General features: G+C 49.7%; 1 protein-coding gene across 1 annotated transcript; it reads left to right on the plus strand.

Annotated features, from left to right (window-relative positions):
- Nucleotides 1-1,094: 1,094 nt before the first annotated feature.
- Nucleotides 1,095-19,288, plus strand: LOC103718567. The gene is made up of 3 exons (XM_008807454.4): nt 1,095-1,589; nt 14,256-14,485; nt 18,912-19,288. The coding sequence occupies exons 1-2, from the start codon at nt 1,197-1,199 to the stop codon at nt 14,439-14,441; spliced, it is 579 nt and encodes a 192-aa protein (XP_008805676.2). The 5' UTR covers nt 1,095-1,196; the 3' UTR covers nt 14,442-14,485; nt 18,912-19,288.
- The last annotated feature ends 850 nt before the right edge of the window (nt 19,289-20,138 follow it).

A 20,138-nucleotide genomic window follows, 5' to 3' on the forward strand; every position in this document is an offset into this window, starting at 1 on the left:
GACATTCTCCATCCCAAGTATCCACTCGGGGTGGAACCGTGGCGCATCCCATTCCATGGGCAAACCAAAATAGTGTTGTTCCATAAAATTTAAAACCTCTTGCTTGTTGTGTAACTTAGCATTTAGGCCCAAATAAATCGAATATATATCAAATGTCACTAAGGGGCTTAGTTTTAGAGTGAGCCAAGAATTATAGGTACTTATTTGCACTAGTTGTTTATTTATGAGGCCAAGGTAGTGTTAAGGTTGAGCCAATCTTCTTACATTATTGAAATTTCAAAAAAAATATAAAAAGCATGGATTTACTGCTTATGTCCCATCTCTCTCTCTCTCTCTCTCTCTCTCTCTCTCTCACACACACACACACACTAACTATATATATATAGAGAGAGAGTATGCGTGGGCTTCTATATCTTTATTTCTGCACTCAAAAAAGTCTGAACTAATCGTTATTTGAAATTGATTTTAGAAACCTAAGTTACCACATATCAAAGTTAAATGATCTAGTGTACGGAAGTCCCAGGGACCATTAAGTGAAAAATTACTTTTCAAAGCTAATAGGGATTTTGCTACCCATTATTGAAACGTGGCCATCCATTGCTCACTCCGAGTTATGTTACTAGAATTAATTGATATTATTAATTGCAATGATATGCTTATGTGGCTTTATGATTCTAGCAAGTAATTTAGTAATTTTAAAATATTTGTTGTCACGGTGGTCCCATAAATAGTCTATCATATCACAAAGGTTAAAAGAACAATCTGACAAAAGTACAGAGCTAAGCATCAGATTGGTAGCTCCAAATCTTCTGAAATTTCTATATCTTGTCTATAGGATAGATTTTTTAAGCTAGTAAAAATTTGGACAAAATCACATTAGATATCTTGAAAGTGAAAGTAAATAATAGAGTTTTAATTACTTAGTAAAAAGAATGTTCGTGGAAAACAAGTTATAAGAATATATGTAAATGATAATTCAACTGAACTTTTGGCAGAAAATGGAATCCTGGAGCCGTAAAACTAATACATAATTTCTAGAATTTATAAATATCAGCCGACGTGGGACTGAAAACTCACGACGAATAGAAAGCCAACGAACGGTTCTCATCGCTCCACGCCCCCTCTTGTCTTCAGCAAGAAACAAGGAAGGAATAATCAAAGGAGTGAAGGTGAGGAACCGAGGAGGTTCCCCGGCCATGGCTTGCTTTCTACCCATCCCACCAGCGGTTTCCCCGGAAACACCCCTAACCTTCTCTCTAATACCGAGCATGTCCGAGATAATGGAGTCGTCCAGAGCCCAGGGACTCCGCCTCCGGCTCCGTGCCCTGGGGCCCTTCTTCCGGGTCCGGGCGGAGGGCGAGGGTGGGGCGGAGCTCGGGAGGGCAGAGGGAGTTATTAGGCCGTGGCTCAAGGGCAAAGTTCTGCACTTGGACTCCATGAGGATGGCAAGGGAGACGCTCGCCATGGACCGCTCCATCTTCGGCCTGGGCCTCTTCCTCGGGGCCGTCGCAGTCCGGCATGGGTTCGACCGGGGTTGCACCCGGGCCGAGCTCCTCGCCATCAACGACTCCCCTCTCTATCACTCCAAGGTAAAGCAAAAGCTCCACAGTTCTTGATCATATTTTGATTTAAGAATAATGGCCTGCTAATTTTGTATGCAAGCCTGGTATACTATATCATAATATTATACTATATCGTATATTTATGTATTAATATATATTATATTTTATTATGCTCTGTTGTATAATATTAGTAATATTCTTTATGGTCATTTTGTCACATAAAAGTACTTTCTCAGTTTGTTCATCAAACACATGTTAAAGTACCATAGCACTTTGGAAATGTAGTTACCAAACAGCTTTTTATAAAAGCTGTACTTCAGAAAGCTTTACTTTTAACAGCTCTACTTTCAACGGCTCTACTTTTAAAAGCTCCCCCAAATAGGGCCTTACTCGTACCAGCCTCTGAATTAGTTTGAAGCAAGTGTTTCGTGACTCAAAACTGTATATTAAAATGATTATGAAACAATTTGTTTTTGCTTATGAATATTTTGTGACTCACAAACGTAAACGAAAAAGCTTGTTCAACTTGACCAGGACTAGGTTGTGGTGTTGTTCCAAAACTTTAAGGGAATTTCTTGTTGAGGGCCTGTTTGGGAAATCCACCGGGATTAAGCTGGATGTCCTATAGGAATGGGGCTTGTTAGTCTGCCGAGCCTTTTTTTTTCTAAAGACTCGTCCTAGTTTTAGTCTATATTCCTATTTATGGGCTTGTTGGACTGCAGGATGAAAAAAAAAGATCTCCATAGGGTTTTTTTTTTTTTTTTAATCTCGGAGGATTTGGACTAGAGAGGTATTTGGTTGATATGGGCCTTATTTAAATAGGCTGTGTAATCTATGATCCAATGGGAAATCAGTCCAATCCTGCTAGATTTTCCAGACAGGCCTTGAAAGTGGACTAATTCCTTGCTATTGCACAGTAGTTTTCGAAACGAAAGTTGCATTAGATTGACATTAGAAAGGGCTGGTAACTAATGAAGGAAATTCTTTATATGACTAGATGTTATATGACTCGAAATGAAGAACGTGAACAAGCAGATGAGAAGGGTTTGATGCAATAGATAAAAATAACAATTTTATGTTCCTTCTCGATACTGATACGTGTAGTTAGTTTGGAAATTGATAGAAATTAAAATGTGTTTATTTGTTGTTGAGGTATAAAATGTGTCATGGATATGTAAATGGATTGCCACATATGATTAAGGGTTTTAACTAAAAGATGTTAGAATAATATGCTGAAAGGGAGTTGTTGCTGGTGGTCCAAACCGAGAACGATTGGCACAGCGGTGTGAACGGGGTTTCCTTGGAGTTGGGTTGATTGCGCTCCACCTTCCACCGGGAAACCTGCAGGCAAGCCTCGCACCACCACTGGGGTAGTGGGGGCCCTCCGACGATCAAGTCAGAGGAGATTGAAGGAGAAGGAGAGATAGTAGTAACGGATAAGAGAATACTCTGGAAAACCTTTGCTTACCCTCCCCCTTCCCCCCCCAGCCTCATATATATCAGGCTGGAGGGTTTTTCCGGGGATTCGTCATCGTGTGGCACGATGGGGCTGCCACTGACATGGCCGTTACAGGGCGTCATGGGGCAGCGCTGGGTACGGCCCTGGCAGGGCATAGTGGAGCTCCGCCTTGTACGGCTGTTACAGGGGATCGTGGGGCAGCGCCGGATACGGCCGTTGCAGGGAGTAGTGGAGCAGGGGGCCGCGGCGTGCCTCAGAGGAACAGTCTGTTGTTGTCGAGAGATTGCCGACTCGGGGTCGGATGACTGGATCAGGGGGCAGCCGACTCGGGGTCGGGCTGCGGAGCCGAAGATATCCGACTCGGGGTCGGATTGCTGGATCAAGGGGCAGCCGACTCGGGGTCGGGCTGCGGAGCCGAAGATATCCGACTCGGGGTCGGATTGCTGGATCAAGGGACTGCCGTAGTCTTCCTGGGCGCGCGTGCCGGTCACGTGGGGCATGGTGGCTAAATTCCCCCGTAACAGTAGCCCCCCACTTCCGAGCCTGGAACCAGGAGGGGAACGGGTGAAAGGAGTGATGCTTCGAGATTGCCGCCATCCCTCGGAAAGGCGCGCGCGCTTCGAGCTCCCCGCCTCCTTTATGGCGTATAGCGGTTGTCGCTGATCTGGCAGTCTGCGGATTTCGGCGGACATCCTTCCTTAATGGCGTCGATTCGCCTTTGGGGCGCGAGCGACCCTTCGGCAGCCAGGCGTCCTCTGGCGTCACCGAGGCGTCACCCGCCTTTCCGCCTATTTAACCGAGGGCCCTCCCCCGTCCGCTTTTCTCTTCGCAGGCATCTTCGAGTTTCTCCCTTGCGCTGCTGTCGTTGCCGTCGGACTGTTTGCTCGCTCCTCCTTTGACGCTCTCGAAGCCGTTCTTCCTTCCCTTCCGGTGAATTGCCCCATTCTTCAATTTAGGGCTCTCCATACTTTCTCCTTCCGTATTAGTGTACTTCAGTCGTTCCGGTCCTTTCCCCCTTCTTGGCCCCGTCCTGACCGTAGATCCACTGGCCATTAGGTATGGACGAAGTAAGAGCGAACCGCATTCAGTCGGATCTGGTCCCCGAAGACCTAAATAGGTTCGTGGCCCGGTACCACCTTCCCAAAGCCTGCAACGTTACGCTCCCGGGGCCTGAGGAGAGGATGTCCCATCCTCCTCCAGGGAAGGTCGCCATCAACGAGGACATCCTTCGGGCCGGGTTCCGCTTTCCCCCTCGGACTTAGTTGTGCAGGTGCTTCGGGGTTTAAGAGTGGCGCCGACGCAACTGGTGCCGAACTCATGGCGCGCCCTGACGGCCTTCCAGGTTCTCTGCCGCATGCACGAGGTTTCCGCCACCCTGAATGTCTTTTGGGAATGCTACGGCCTGAACGGCCACCCCCAGGACAGAGGGTGGTGGTGCTTTGCGGCGCGGCGAGGGTGCGGCCTCGTCAAGGAGGCTCCTTCCTCCATTCACGGCTGGAAGGAGCGTTTCTTTTTCATTGACGTAGATCCCTCTGTACCTTTCTTTGTCCTTTTCTTTGTATGTTGGCGTTTTGCCAAGTTGTATGGGTCTCGGCCCTGAAACAATGAAAGTTAATGCAAATAGAGTGTTTCTTCATTTCACTTTCGTCCTTCCTCTTTTTAACTCTTGGTAGCGTCTCGCCGACTCCTAACTCTTGAAGTTCTTCCGGCGCTAGGCCAGGCATCCGAGGGTTAGGCCTCAGGAAATTCTTCCGGCGCTAGGCCAGGCATCCGAGGGTTAGGCCTCAGGAAATTCTTCCGGCACCAGGCCAGGCATCCGAGGGTTAGGCCTCAGGAAATTCTTCCGGCACTAGGCCAGGCATCCGAGGGTTAGGCCTCAGGAAATTCTTCCGGCGCTAGGCCAGGCATCCGAGGGTTAGGCCTCAGGAAATTCTGCTCGTTAGTCGGCCAAGGCTGGCGCAAGCCGAGGCGACCGGTCGGGGCTTCAGGCTAGTCTGCTCCCGGAATGATCATCGGGTTAGCCTGGCATCCGAGGGCCGAGCCTCGGGAGATTCCGCTCGTTGGTCGGCCCAGGCTGGCGCAAGCCGAGGCGACCGGTCGGGGCTTCAGGCTAGTCTGCTCCCGGGATGATCATCGGGTTAGCCTGGCATCCGAGGGCCGAGCCTCGGGAAATTCCGCTCGTTGGTCGGCCAAGGCTGGCGCAAGCCGAGGCGACCGGTCGGGGCTTCAGGCTAGTCTGCTCCCGGGATGATCATCGGGTTAGCCTGGCATCCGAGGGCCGAGCCTCGGGAGATTTCGCTCGTTGGTCGGCCAAGGCTGGCGCAAGCCGAGGCGACCGGTCGGGGCTTCAGGCTAGTCTGCTCCCGGGATGATCATCGGGTTAGCCTGGCATCCGAGGGCCGAGCCTCGGGAGATTCCGCTCGTTGGTCGGCCAAGGCTGGCGCAAGCCGAGGCGACCGGTCGGGGCTTCAGGCTAGTCTGCTCCCGGGATGATCATCGGGTTAGCCTGGCATCCGAGGGCCGAGCCTCAGGGAATTCCGCTCGTTGGTCGGCCAAGGCTGGCGCAAGCCGAGGCGACCGGTCGGGGCTTCAGGCTAGTCTGCTCCCGGAATGATCATCGGGTTAGCCTGGCATCCGAGGGCCGAGCCTCGGGAGATTCCGCTCGTTGGTCGGCCAAGGCTGGCGCAAGCCGAGGCGACCGGTCGGGGCTTCAGGCTAGTCTGCTCCCGGGATGATCATCGGGTTAGCCTGGCATCCGAGGGCCGAGCCTCGGGGAATTCCGCTCGTTGGTCGGCCAAGGCTGGCGCAAGCCGAGGCGACCGGTCGGGGCTTCAGGCTAGTCTGCTCCCGGGATGATCATCGGGTTAGCCTGGCATCCGAGGGCCGAGCCTCGGGAGATTCCGCTCGTTGGTCGGCCAAGGCTGGCGCAAGCCGAGGCGACCGGTCGGGGCTTCAGGCTAGTCTGCTCCCGGAATGATCATCGGGTTAGCCTGGCATCCGAGGGCCGAGCCTCGGGAGATTCCGCTCGTTGGTCACGCGCCTGTCGCTTGCCGCTCGACGAGATTTCTCCGTGGCCAGCTACGATCGTGTTTCTCCTCTTCTCCAAGCGTCGCCTGGGGAACACCAGAAGGGTATTAAATGCTAATTGAGGCGTTACCTGGGGAATCGGATCGCCAGTTGCTGCTTGCAAGGAGTGTCAGTTAAGCGGCCGCGATACGCGCGTTCTTCGAGGCGGATGCAGCCTGGGCGCGAGCGGAGATACGTGGGCCGTGGGATACACACCGCCCGGAGTGTTCTGCATGAAGAATGCAATTAAGGAGAACGACGCTTAGGAGATCGTGGGAGGATACGCCTCGAGAGCTGGAATGGCTCCGGATTCGGTGCGCCCGCCTTTATTGGAGCCATCCGCATCGGAACGACCGGGGGGCCACAGTTTGGCTATAAATATAAGTGCAGGCGCGGTGGAGCCTGCCAAGCCGGAGCTATTCAGGTTACCATGGATCGTGGACCTCCTCTCCGGCGTGTGGCTGGGAAACCCCCGCCGGAGGAACGGGAGGCGCGCCCCTCGCGACTTCCGCCAACTAGCCGTTTCATCTGGGATCAACAAAGAGGTTCTCCCCGGCGGAACTCCGCTCTAGGCGTTTCATCCGGGATCACATCCCCCCTCCTTTCAGCCCCGCCTCCCGATTGAGCTCTGCGCCAGACGCTTCATCCGGGATCGCGCCTCCTCGCGCTCTTCTCCCTTGTATTCCTTCCCTCCCCTTCTCCTGGGGAGGACCGGAATATCCCTTGGAGGTGGCGTTTCTCTGGAGGCAGCGGGAACTCCTCCTTCGTCCACTTCTTCTTCGTCCGCGCCGGCTCTTCGTCCTTTGCGTGAGGCGTGGATGGCGCCTCCGGGGAGAAGCACCCACGCCCGGTGGGATTGCAGCTGCTTCGGATGGAGGGTTCGGGGTCCCAGATCTTCAGCTCCACGGAGTCTCCACCTCTTCCTTGTTTTCTTTACTCCCCAATTCCCCTCTGGGAATTCTTTGTAATCACACGAACACACCGTTGTAACCAGGAATTATTGAAATGAAAAGAATTGTACATTTTTCGAACTGTCTTCCTGGCTTTGTCGCTCTACTGGTGATACACCCGCAGGTTAGCGGAATTCCAGCTCCTCGGAATTTCTCGACCATCTAGGGCCTCCAACTGGTAGGAGCCAGGTCGGTTTACCCAGCGAACCCTATACGGGCCTTCCCAATTTGGCGCCAGCTTCCCACCTTCCGCGGGTTGAGATGCTTTGGCTCGCCTTAGCACCAGATCTCCGATTCTGAAAAGTTTCGGTCGGACCTTGGAGTTATAATATCGGGCCACCCTCCGCTGATACATCGCCATCCGCACCTGTGCCATTTCTCTTGCTTCTTCCAAGAGGTCCAGGTTCCCTCGGAGTTGCTCCGAATTGGCCTCGGGTCGGTGCGCGGCGACCCGGGGCGAGGGGAGTCTGAGCTCCACGGGAACAACCGCTTCCGTGCCATAGGTTAGGCTGAAAGGCGTCTCCCCGGTAGGGGTCCGATGCGTGGTCCGATACGCCCAAAGGACATTCTCGAGTTCTTCGACCCAAGCTTGCCCCGTCCGACCGATTCGCGCCTTAATTCCTTGGAGGATTGTCCGATTTGTGACCTCGGCCTCACCGTTGGTTTGGGGATGCGACACAGATGTGAACCGATGCTCGATCCCGAACTCCTCGCAGAAGTCACGGAAATGCTTGTTGTCGAACTGTCGACCATTATCCGAGATGAGGACCCGAGGTACCCCAAATCGGACAATGATGTTCTTCTTCACGAACTTCCGGACTTGCGCCTCCGTGATAGTGGCCAGCGGCTCTGCCTCCACCCACTTGGTGAAGTAGTCGATTGCAACAATCAAAAATTTCCGCTGGGCTGAAGCGACGGGGAATGGTCCGAGGATATCCATTCCCCACTGTGCGAAGGGCCAGGGCGCGGTGATTGGTGCCAAGGGGACAGAAGGGACTCTCTGGACATTGGCGTGGCGCTGGCAGGCGTCGCATTTCCGTACGTGATCCTTCGAGTCCTCCAACAAGGTAGGCCAATAATAGCCTTGCCTCATGATCTTGTGCGCTAAGGACCTAGCCCCCAAGTGCGATCCGCAGACGTCCTCATGGACTTCGCCGAGGACGTAGGCCACCTCCGAGGGGCGGAGGCACCTTAAGAGGGGGCGGTGAACGAGGTCCGATACAGCCTCCCTTCATAGAGTACGTAGTGGGCGGACTTCTTGACAAGTCGCCGAGCTTGATCTTCGTCTTCAGGGAGGATCCCTTCGGCGAGGTAGGCGACGAGCGGGTCCATCCAAGACGGCTCCGGATCAATCGCCATCACCGCTCCAGCCTCGCCGATGCTCGGGGCATCCAGGGTCTCCAGGTAGATTGCCCTCGACAAGTTGTGCGCCTCTGTGCCCACCAAGCGGGACAACCTGTCGGCCCTGGCATTTTCGCTTCTGGGGACCTGCTGAATGTCGACACTGCCGGGGTCGGGAATGAGTGCTTGCACCTTCCAGACGTAGTTCTGCATGGTCGGGCTCCGGGCCTCGAACTCCCCACGAACCTGCCCGACCACCAACTGGGAGTCGGTGAAGACCTTCAAACGCCGAATGCCGAGCTCTCTGGTGAGTTTGAGTCCCGTGACTAGGGCCTCGTACTCCGCCTCGTTGTTGGTCACTGGAAATCCAAACCTCAAGGCATACTCGGCTATCACTCCATCAGGACTGGTAAGGACCAGCCCGGCCCCTCCACCCTCGGGGTTCGACGACCCATCGATGTGAAGCGTCCAAATCGGGAGGTCGAGGCTGGGCGTTTCCGGCGGTCTAGGTTCCGCCTCCTGCACCGTGCACTCAGCGAGGAAGTCTGCGAGCACCTGGGCCTTGATGGCGGGTCGAGGCTGGTAGCGGATGTCGAACTCACCGAGTTCTACTGCCCACTTCACCAGTCGTCCCGCATTCTCGGGGTTGCTGAGGATCTGCCGTAGTGGTTGATCGGTTAAGAGGGTGACCGAATGAGCCTGGAAATAGGGACGAAGCCTCCTGGTCGCGGTCAGCAGCGCGAAGGCGATCTTTTCAGCCTTCGTGTACCGCGTCTCGGCATCCCGTAGGACCCGGCTGATGTAGTACACAGGCTTCTGGAGCTTTGCCTCTTCCCGAACCAGCACCGCACTGACCGCGGTTGGGGAGACCGCCAGATAGAGGTAGAGCATCTCCCCTTCTTGCGGCTTGGACAGTAGGGGAGGAGACGCCAGGTATTCCTTGAGCTGGTCGAATGCTGCTTGACATTCGGCCGTCCAGAGGAAGTCTTTCGGGCGTTTTAACACCTTGAAGAATGGTTGGCAGCGTTCGGCCGATTTTGCCACAAATCGTCCAAGCGCGGCGACCCTTCCAGCGAGCTCCTAAACCTCCTTTACTTTGGTCGGAGGGGACATACCTTGGATGGCCTTGATTTTGTCTGGGTTGGCTTCGATACCCCGCTGGTTGACAATGAAACCGAGGAACCTCCCGGCCGAAGCGCCGAAGGCGCACTTCGCTGGGTTCAGCTTCATGCGAAACTTCCGCAAGGTGGTGAAAGTCTCCTCCAAATCCGCGATGTGCTGGTCTGCATGGCGGCTCTTCACCAGCATATCGTCCACGTACACCTCCATGTTCCGGCCGATTTGCTCTTTGAAGATTTTGTTGACGAGGCGCTGGTAAGTGGCGCCAGCATTCTTCAGACCGAAAGGCATTACCTTGTAGCAGTACAGCCCCCGGTCTGTTATAAAGGCAGTTTTCTCCTCGTCCTGTGGGGCCATCATTATCTGGTTGTAACCGGAGAAGGCGTCCATGAAAGACAGCAGCTGATATCCGGAAGTTGCGTCGACCAGTTGGTCTATTCGCGGAAGCGGAAAGCTATCCTTAGGGCACGCCTTGTTCAGGTCGGTATAGTCGATGCACATCCTCCACTTCCCGCTCGCCTTCCGGACAAGTACAACATTTGCCAGCCACTCGGGGTAGCTTACCTCCCTTATGAATCCTGCCTCCAAGAGCTTGTCTACCTCCTGGTCGACCACCCGGATCCGATCCGGGGCACAGTGTCTCTTCTTCTGCTTTATTGGTCGGTGGGTCGGGTCGACGTTGAGGGCGTGAGAAATGACCTCCGGGTCGATCCCAGGTACATCGGCCGCCGACCAGGCAAATACATCGGCATTGGCTCGGAGGAATTCCACCAACCGGGCCCGAGCTCCCGGGTCGAGATTGGCGCCGACCCGGACCGCCCGGTCGGGGCGGCCTTCCTCAAGGGGGACTTCGACCACTCCCTCGGCCGGCTCCCCGTGCCGCAAGGCCACCTCGTCTCTGGCATCAAGGGACTCGACGCTTAGGGCTTCCACGGGCTTCTTCCCTTTGAGGGTTGCTAGAAAACATTGCCGTGCGGTCGGTTGGTCACCTCGGACCTCTCCGATCCCGACCGCCGTGGGGAACCGCATGAGCAAGTGGTACGTGGAGACCACCGCGCGAAGGGCGTCAGCCCGGGTCGCCCGAGGATAGCGTTGTAGGCCGAGGGGATACGGACGACCAAAACCCGAGTCGCACCGTGGCTTCTGCGGGTGCGACGCCCGCAGTCACAGGCAGCTCAACGACACCTTCCGCCGGGACAGCGTCACCGGTGAATCCTACGAGGGGGGTGGACATTTTGTGCAACAACTGTCTGGACAAGCTCATCTTTTGGAAGGCCTCGTAAAACAAAATATCAGCTGAGCTTCCACTATCCACAAGAACACGCCTTACATCATAGTTTGCCATAGTGAGGGAGATCACCATGGCGTCATCGTGGGGAGTCTGAACCCCCTTTACATCCTCATCAGAAAAGGTGATTACATTGCCGACCCTCTGCCTCTTTACGACGGCCGTCCCTGACGCTTCCGTCGAGCCCCCTGCGTTCCTCACGGGCCGAGAGCAGCCCCCAGTGATAGTGTGGATCACGCCCGCAACGGGTCGATTCTGCTCCCGAGGCTCCGGAGGAGCCGGGTCGGCCGGACGCGGGTCTGCGGGGGGACGTCGGTCGCTCACATACCGACCGAGACGCCCCCGACGGATAAGAGCCTCGATCTCGTCCCGAAGCTGGAAGCAGTCCTCTGTGTCGTGGCCGTGGTCTCGGTGGTACTCACAGTACGCCCGGGAGGGCCTCTTTCCAGGGATCCTTCGTATCTGTCTCGGGGCCGGGAGGTCCTCCCGCCCCTTGATCTCCATAAGGATCTGGGCCCGGGGAGTCAGGAGAGGGGTGTACCGGTTGAAACGTCGGGGCGGAGAACGAGGGCGTGGGGCGCCGTGGTTCTTCGCCGGCGACGGGCTTCTGCGCCGACGCTGGGGCGTCGGGCTCCTCCTCTGGCGTGCCTCTTTCCGCCTTTTCTTCCCAAGCTTTTGTGGGATCTCGGCGGCCTCCTTGCTCCGGTGGGCGGCCGCCTCCTCGGCGTCCGCATACTGGTTCGCCCGGGACAACAGCTCTGGGAAGCTCCGCGGCAAGCGTTTGTCCAGGGAGAAGGTGAGTCTGCCCTTCCGGAAGCCACGCTTCAGGGCTGAAAGAGCTACCTCCTGACTCAGGTTCCGGACCTCCAGCGTAGCCCTGTTGAAGCGGGTAAGATAATCCCGCAGGCTTTCTCCCTCGTTTTGCCGGACATCAAAGAGGGAGTCGGAGACCAGTCGCCGCCGGCTACTGACGGCGAAATGAGTGATGAAGAGGCGAGTGAACTGGTCGAAGGACCGGATTGAGTCAGCCTCCAGCCCGGCGAACCATGCCCTCGCCGGGCCACGGAGGGTTGCCGGGAAAGCCTTGCAGAGAAGGGGATCTGATGCTCCGTGGAGGAGCATAAGGGTCTTGAAACTCTCGACGTGATCCCGCGGGTCCGCCGCCCCGTCATAGGGCTCGATCGCCGGCATTTTGAACCCCGGCGGATTCGGGGTCCGCAGGATCCTCGAGGCGAGCGCCGGCTGGGAGGAGATCTCTAAGTCGGCGAAGGGATCTTTGGAATGGCCCTTCAGGACCTGGAGTTGTCGGTGGAGATCGTCCACCCGCCGGTCCAGGGAACGCGACCGGTGGGTGGGAGACAAGGAGCGGCGAGAGGGGGATCGACTGGAGCGCGGGTTCCTCGAGGACTGGGGGGTCTGGGAACGCGCCCGGGCCCGCCTCTCGTACCCCGCGCAGCTCCGGTGGGAAGGTCCCGGCAGAATGGAGCGTGCTCGAGAATCCTCCTCGCGTCGGCGCTCCTCCCCATGGGAGAGGAAGGAACGCGGGTTGGGAAGGACAGGCGAACGCTCAGGCAGCGGCGGCTCCTGAGCCTGCTGCGGCGCCCGGGACATCGCACCCTGCAGATTCTGCACTGCCTCCGCGAGGGTGCGAACCTGCTGGGTTAGCTGGTCGAACTGGGCGGCTTCGACCATCTGAATGGGCGGTGGGGCGGTGGAGTGTTGCTGAGAGCGTGTTGGGGATGCAGCGGCCTCCCGGCCAGTGGCGCGAGAGGCCCCGCGACCGGAAGCATTGGAAGCTCCACGAGCACCTCGCCGTGCCATTACGATCGCTCTGAGATCCGGGGCCCTTCCTCTAGCGCCAACTGTTGCTGGTGGTCCAAACCGAGAACGATTGGCACAGCGGTGTGAACGGGGTTCCCTTGGAGTTGGGTTGATTGCGCTCCACCTTCCACCGGAAAACCTGCAGGCAAGCCTCGCACCACCACTGGGGTAGTGGGGGCCCTCCGACGATCAAGTCAGAGGAGATTGAAGGAGAAGGAGAGATAGTAGTAACGGATAAGAGAATACTCTGGAAAACCTTTGCTTACCCTCCCCCTTCCCCCCCAGCCTCATATATATCAGGCTGGGGGGTTTTTCCGGGGATTCGTCATCGTATGGCACGATGGGGCTGCCACTGACATGGCCGTTACAGGGCGTCGTGGGGCAGCGCTGGGTACGGCCCTGGCAGGGCATAGTGGAGCTCCGCTTTGTACGGCTGTTACAGGGGATCGTGGGGCAGCGCCGGATACGGCCGTTGCAGGGAGTAGTGGAGCAGGGGGCCGCGGCGTGCCTCAGAGGAACAGTCTGTTGTTGTCGAGAGATTGCCGACTCGGGGTCGGATGACTGGATCAGGGGGCAGCCGACTCGGGGTCGGGCTGCGGAGCCGAAGATATCCGACTCGGGGTCGGATTGCTGGATCAAGGGGCAGCCGACTCGGGGTCGGGCTGCGGAGCCGAAGATATCCGACTCGGGATCGGATTGCTGGATCAAGGGGCAGCCGACTCGGGGTCGGGCTGCGGAGCCGAAGATATCCGACTCGGGGTCGGATTGCTGGATCAAGGGACTGCCGTAGTCTTTCTGGGCGCGCGTGCCGGTCACGTGGGGCATGGTGGCTAAATTCCCCCGTAACAGGAGTAATTAGGAAGAAAAACTCGATGGGATAGTGTAAAATGTATAAATAAGAAAGCAAGGAGACTAGACTTGCCCCATCGAAAAGGTGTTAGTGAGAAACAAAATTATTTACAAAAACTCATGATCAGCAAAACCCAACTAGGCCTTAGATAACTCAAATTGAAGAACTTGAACAAGAAATAAGATAAGTAGTTTATGCAATGCATTAACAATTTTTGTCAAAATGTTGATATTGATATGCATAATTGTATGTTTTGCTTGTTATTGTATTATAAAATATGTTAGTACATTTAGGTTAATAACGTATCATTAGTTCGAGGAATTTTATTATTAACGGGTTACAATTATGCATCAAGGGGAAAAAGATAACTTATTGGTACGATGGAAACATATAGATAAGAAAGTTAGAAAATGTGTCATTGTCACCAGGTCAAGAATGATGTATGGAAGAATTGAGCACCTTGTACAATGGCCTGATGGGCTAATATCAAACCTTGAAGAATTGTTGACAAAACCGTGGTGAAGGCAAATTTTAGGCAGGTGACAAGCGTGCAAAGAAACATTCAAGGCCGGTTAGGAAGTGTTTTAAAGCCAATATATTAAAGAGAATGCTATACGGAGTCCTATATATTAGAATGAAAAAAGTGAAATTTTACCTTTTCCCTGCTGATGTTTCTCATGCAAATAAATTTCTTGCCAGGATATTTTGACACCTGGCTTTATATGTGTGTGTGCAGCATTATAGGACTACTATTGCTTGTCTATTTTGAAATTATTTCATTAGTGATTTTGAATGTCAGCTTGTTCGGTTCTACACAAGGATGGGTTTCAAGGCAGTACACGAAGTGGATGGCTCTTCAATGGGAGACCTAGCTCACATGTTGGTGTGGGGAGGTAGAGGGACTAGAATGGATGCTAACATCGAGGAGCTTCTTATGAAATGGGGCAAAAGGTTTAAACCTCAAAGTCAAGATGGTTGCTTGTAATCACGTTTACACTGTACATCCAAATGCACGTTGGTGGTCTTGAGGTATTATTCTTCCTTGTTGTCTATTTCATTTGGAGCTTGTGTCTAAGCTGTATAAATATTAAGGATGTCATTCTTATGTTTGAGTCCTTTAAACAAAGCTTGGTTACATTGGATCATGGTATATTATCGAAAGTGGAAGATTAGATGACTTTATGGATATGATACAATACCAACTATACAGTGTCATACTAGTAAGGTACAGGTACTAATATACCCTTGGTATTGTACCGAACCGACACATGGTACTATATCTTACTTTTGCTATGCTGGCATCAATAAGTGTACCATGTATCAACATGGTGCCATATCAAACCAATCCACACCACACAAATAAGTTACTGATATGGGTACGTATCGTAAACTTTTTACTTTCAATGACCTTGTGGTTAAGGTTGCTTTTGGAGCTGGAATTTCTCACCCCCTAGAGAAATACCAGCCAGACACGTTGACCTCTATGTTGTGTGTGTGCACTAAGATGTGAAATTCCCATCCGAGTTCATTGAGATAGTGAGAGATAGCAATGGTTAAATTTTAAACTTTGGAGGACATTGTGGTTAAAGTTGCTTTTGGAGATGGTATTTCTTACGCCCATAGAATACCAACCAGGAGCGCTGAATTGTGTGTGTGTGTTAAGGATGTGAAATTCCCAGCCCAGTTTATTGAGACAGTAAGAGATAGCAAAAGTTCAACTTGAGATAGTGAGAGATAGCAGAGGTTATACTTTGAACTTTGGATGATGTTGTGGTTAAGGTTTCTTTTGGAGCTGGAATTTCTCACCCCCTAGAGAAATACTAGCCAGAAGTATTGACTTGTGTGTGCATGTGTTTGGCACATGTACATGTGTGTGCATGTGTTTGGCATATGTACATGTGTGTGCATGTGCATTAAGGATGTGAAATTCCTTGCTTTGTTGATTGCAAGTGCCTTGATTAATATTCTTCCAGAGATGACATTACCAGCTGGATTATCTCTTCCACAGATTTTAACTTCTTGGTGAAGATCCTACGTATTTTTCTCTCTCTCCATGCTCCCCGGCAAACAACACCTTTCTGAACTTGGCATAATTTATTTATTTATCCGTTCAGACACTAGGATCTTAGACTGCTTGGCCTTTCTTTGATGTGCAGAATTTGCTTAGAGTGAGGCCAAATAAGTCTGCTCAAAGCAGTTAAGAAGAAGGTGAAGAGCTGTTTTGCGTTGCCAACTACAAAACAAACATCCACCAGTGCATGGCCAATTGACCTCTGTCTGTTTATCCATTGAAAAAAAAGGTGGACTACTGACCATTGGTTTAAAAAACTTAAAAGAAGCACCTAGGTCCTCTTAACATAACCAAGGAAAAAAGAAAATATGAAAAAAAATCTTAGGTGTATTTCATGGTTGACATAAATGTTGCATGTTCTGCATTATATTTAATAGTTTATATTTTGTATCTTCTTGATATTTGTCTTAATTATATTGTTGACATAATGGTATTACATAGTAATTGTCAGATTTTGTGCGATGTTAAACTTTGTTAACAATATCTAAGACAGGCATAGCATTAAGTGAAACTAAGTTAGATTGGCGAAGGCTTGTTGGTCATGGTTATGGCCATACTATATGAGAAACTTTAGTCTTGCTCTTCGGGAAACCACAACTCATTTAACTTACCTTTGACAGTTTGGTACCTAAGCTCTACGATCACAACTAGATGATCCATACCATGAAAATGCCAATATGTTAATTTGAAAGTACATATAATATCAAAGCTTTGACGTGATAGTACTTGTAGATGCTTATACTTTTCAAATGACCTTATGCATTACTGTAAGTGGTCATCCAAAATAGTTACAGAGCAAATATTCTAGCTCATATAAAATGGAGAATAAAACTCTACATTATAGGTTGATGGCATGAATAGAGAGTAAAAGTTTAAGAGACAGAAAACTGTACTTAAGAATAAGTTTCCATTATTATGTGCAAGTATGAATTGGTTGTTAGGAGTAGAAACATGCTGATTATAGCCTAAAAAAAACAGGAAAACTAGATTGCAGGCTCGGGGCCAAGGAATATATGTGTGCCACAAGAGACCTTTTCACCAGGCTCCTGGATGAGAAACTTCATAACCATCATGATGTCTGCTGCTCATCATGTCTATTGCTTTAGTTGGATATTGAAATTTCCTTCTAGCTGGAAAACAAAACCTACATGTGTCAACAAAAATAGGAGCCAGTTTAATACACGCTTAATGGCCAACGTCCGTGGTATTTATGCGATGTGGGAGTTCAAATGATTCCTGCAGTCCATGTTTTATTGAAGGGCTTTAACCATGTTTAAAGAGCTTTTAATGTCAAGTTGCTCTAGTGATACTGTAGCTTGTACTATGCATGGTACTGTTCATGTACTTTATCAGTAACTTATTAGTGGCTTCTGAGTCCTTTAAATTTTCTCTTCTTATGTTCTAACCGATGGCTAGGATTTGCCTTTAATTGAAAAGTTAAGATTTAGTGGTATTAGGGTTTTGAGTCTCTATAAAGATTGTAATCCTCTCTTTTAAGAGATTGTACCTAAGATTATTTGATTAAAAGAAAGAAATGAAACCAAGGTTCAGTTATCTTCTCTCCTTTTCCCTTATTCTGACTCTTTATTTCTTCCTCGTCTTCTTTCCTCTGATTCTTCTCTCTTTAGTCTATTGCTCTTCCCTTTATACATATACATACATATATATGTATATATATATATAGAGAGAGAGAGAGAGAGATGGATAGATGGATAGATGGATAGGTATACATACATACATATATGTATACATATATATATGCAGTTTATTTTCTCTGGTTAATAACTACACTTGGATCTGAATGCAATTGGTTTTATTATCGATCTGCTTCCACTGCTTTGATCTGTTAACTCACTCAGAATCTTGCCATCCACTATTAATCCTAGAAATACCCTTTACCATTATCTGCACTCTTTGTTTTAACCATAATTGTTGTTTATCTGTGTATGATTGCAGAAACCTGTGAGCATAACACAGATTTCAGCTTGCAAATCCCTTTGACACCCTAAAATATATTCACCATTCATAAATTCTAGTTCTTAAGGGTCCATTCTTGCGCATTTGCAGTCCTAACCCCAATGTGCCCTGCATCATTCTGGTTTGCACAGAGTCGCACTAGATGATTGCTGAACTAGAAGGTAGCATATTTTCAGTAACTCCTTACTTCGTCTTAGAAATATGTCAATGGGGACCACGATTAGGAGGGTGATTGATCCAGTTAACTATATGAGCCGACAGATCTTAATCATATGACAGTTAGCATTAAGTAAATAAGAGTGGGATACATGGACTCATAGTCTCACACTAAACAGTTTAGGATCGGATCTTATCAAATTAAAATTGTGTTTAGATTTCAATCAGATGATAGGATATTAAAATGGCTTGGCAAATAGCAACTAATAATCCTACTATCAATAAGAAAAATCCTAGGCATGTGTATTTTACTTCGTTATTGAGAATTTTGTTTCAAAAATTTGCAAGGAAAAGTTTTTTGTTTGTCTATGGGGGAGTTTAAATTTTGTGGTCTGAGCAACTACCTAATTGAATCTTTTTTATTTCCTTCTTGATCAAATTCCAAATAAATTTGACTAGGGTCAAAATTGAGGAGAAAAAATATGACGGCTTGGAACCTCACCTAGGAAGAGCTAGCTAGGAGTTATTAATTAGAATCCGTAACCCGGCTTAAATATCCAGGACCTCCCCAACTTAAACCTAATGTGGGACTAAGCACATGCCCACACAAATACAGAAAGGATCGTTACAGTTTCTAAGTCAAGATGAGTTATAATTCTTAATGTGGTCGTATCCATTAAAGATATGCATATACTAGGTACCATGGCTAATCAAATATAAGCTGTTGCCTATCACTCAAAATGGAATAATAAAAAGAAAACCATCGTTGCTCCCCCGAATAATCCATAAAAAGGAGGAGCTTTCTTAATACAAGTGAAGATATGTTTTGATCAATCTCCTAGAAGCAAAAAGGAAAAGGCTCAATCAGGCCATTCAATCATCCTTCTATTTCCTTACTGACATAAAGAGCTTTACCATGACCATCAAACCTTGTCCCAACTGTTTGGATTGGTTTTATGGATCTTCATTCATCTGTGATATTGTTTCAAGCTCTTCCATATCATTTCTTGCAACTTCTATCAATGTTACCTTAGATCCTCCCCTCCATTTCCAACTTCCTTGACTCAGAATTAAAGTACCCCTTCTTTGGAGCCTCCGCAAATCATCATTGTTAATCAATATAGAGAATCTTAGTTATGATTTGAATCAACTATATCAAACACCACTATCTAGTAATTGTATTATTGGTCAAAATTTTCCCTTCCCATTTGTAGCTATTTTAATAAGTTCATGTTCCTATTTATATTATAGGTCAATCCCTTATCGGACAAACACAACCGGCTGGACATGAAATCCCTGCTGCTCAAAGTGAAGCCATGCCATTTCTGAAGTATAGAAGCATATCAAACTTTAAGGCTATGATCCTGAGCCTGTGAAGAGACAAGGACTTGGACCTACATTTCAGCCTACAAGATGAGGAGCAATATGACAAAGAGGGAGCTATTATCGATAAAAACATAGTTGCAAACAGTTGCTCCGCTGCTGTTCTATTTGAGTTACATCAGCCCTTAGGTCAAAAACTTTGTTGTACTGTAGTCCCCAGCATGTTTATGACATTATAGCAGCTGTTCTAATGATTAGAGAAGCTCCCAACAAAGAGGCATCTCTTTAACAGCTTTCTTTGGCCATTATGCAGTTAGCATATGCTATTTGCTGTTTTCGCTGTTTTAGGAATAAAGCGTTCATCCTTTCTTTCAAAAAATAAATAAATAAATAAAACAGAAGAAGAAGAAGAAAGGACTAAAGTGCTAATTGTGTACTAATACAAGGAGGTGGTGAACAGTGATTCTCATAATGGTTTTTTTTTTTAATTATCTGTAATAACCATTACAATGATTAGTAATGGCAGCTGTTTTGTTCAAAAGGTCTTAGTGTTGGGGTGGAGAAATAACTTCTATTAGCAGAATTGAATCAGTTATTAGCAGCCACCTGAGGGGTCTGAAACCTTAGCAGTGCGTATGTTCGGGCCACAACATTCTCTCTTTATTCGCAGGATCCTTTTCATCTGTGAAGCGTTCAACATCCACCAGGATAGCCTTGTTCGTTCTATTTCTTTTTCACCTCGAGCCATGGACTCGCCAGAAGTATATACTACTGTAACACTAAGCCCAACAGGGAGGGCATCGTTCATACTTCATAGTTGAATGATACAACCTTCACAGAGTACATAAAAATCTCACGTGGACTTGGGGCCAATAGGGTAGGATGATAAAACTCTAGCAAAGCAAAGCTACACTTCATGAATGTTGTTTGGAGATATAACTATCCATTCTTTACAAAGAACATATTTCTACAACCTAAAGAACTCATTTGCCACATTACAGTGCTCTCACAATGCTTAAAGTTTGTAAAACAAAGGTCTGCAGAACAAAACTTCACACACAAACCCAGCAAAGTACAGCTTTCTTCGATTTATGAGAGCAACTTTTACTTCACCCCAAGGGATAAACACAGTATTGTTGGCACTAAATCATGGCC

This window comes from Phoenix dactylifera, unplaced genomic scaffold (genome assembly GCF_009389715.1).
Source record: "Phoenix dactylifera cultivar Barhee BC4 unplaced genomic scaffold, palm_55x_up_171113_PBpolish2nd_filt_p 000648F, whole genome shotgun sequence".
NCBI classification, from domain to species: domain Eukaryota; kingdom Viridiplantae; phylum Streptophyta; class Magnoliopsida; order Arecales; family Arecaceae; genus Phoenix; species Phoenix dactylifera.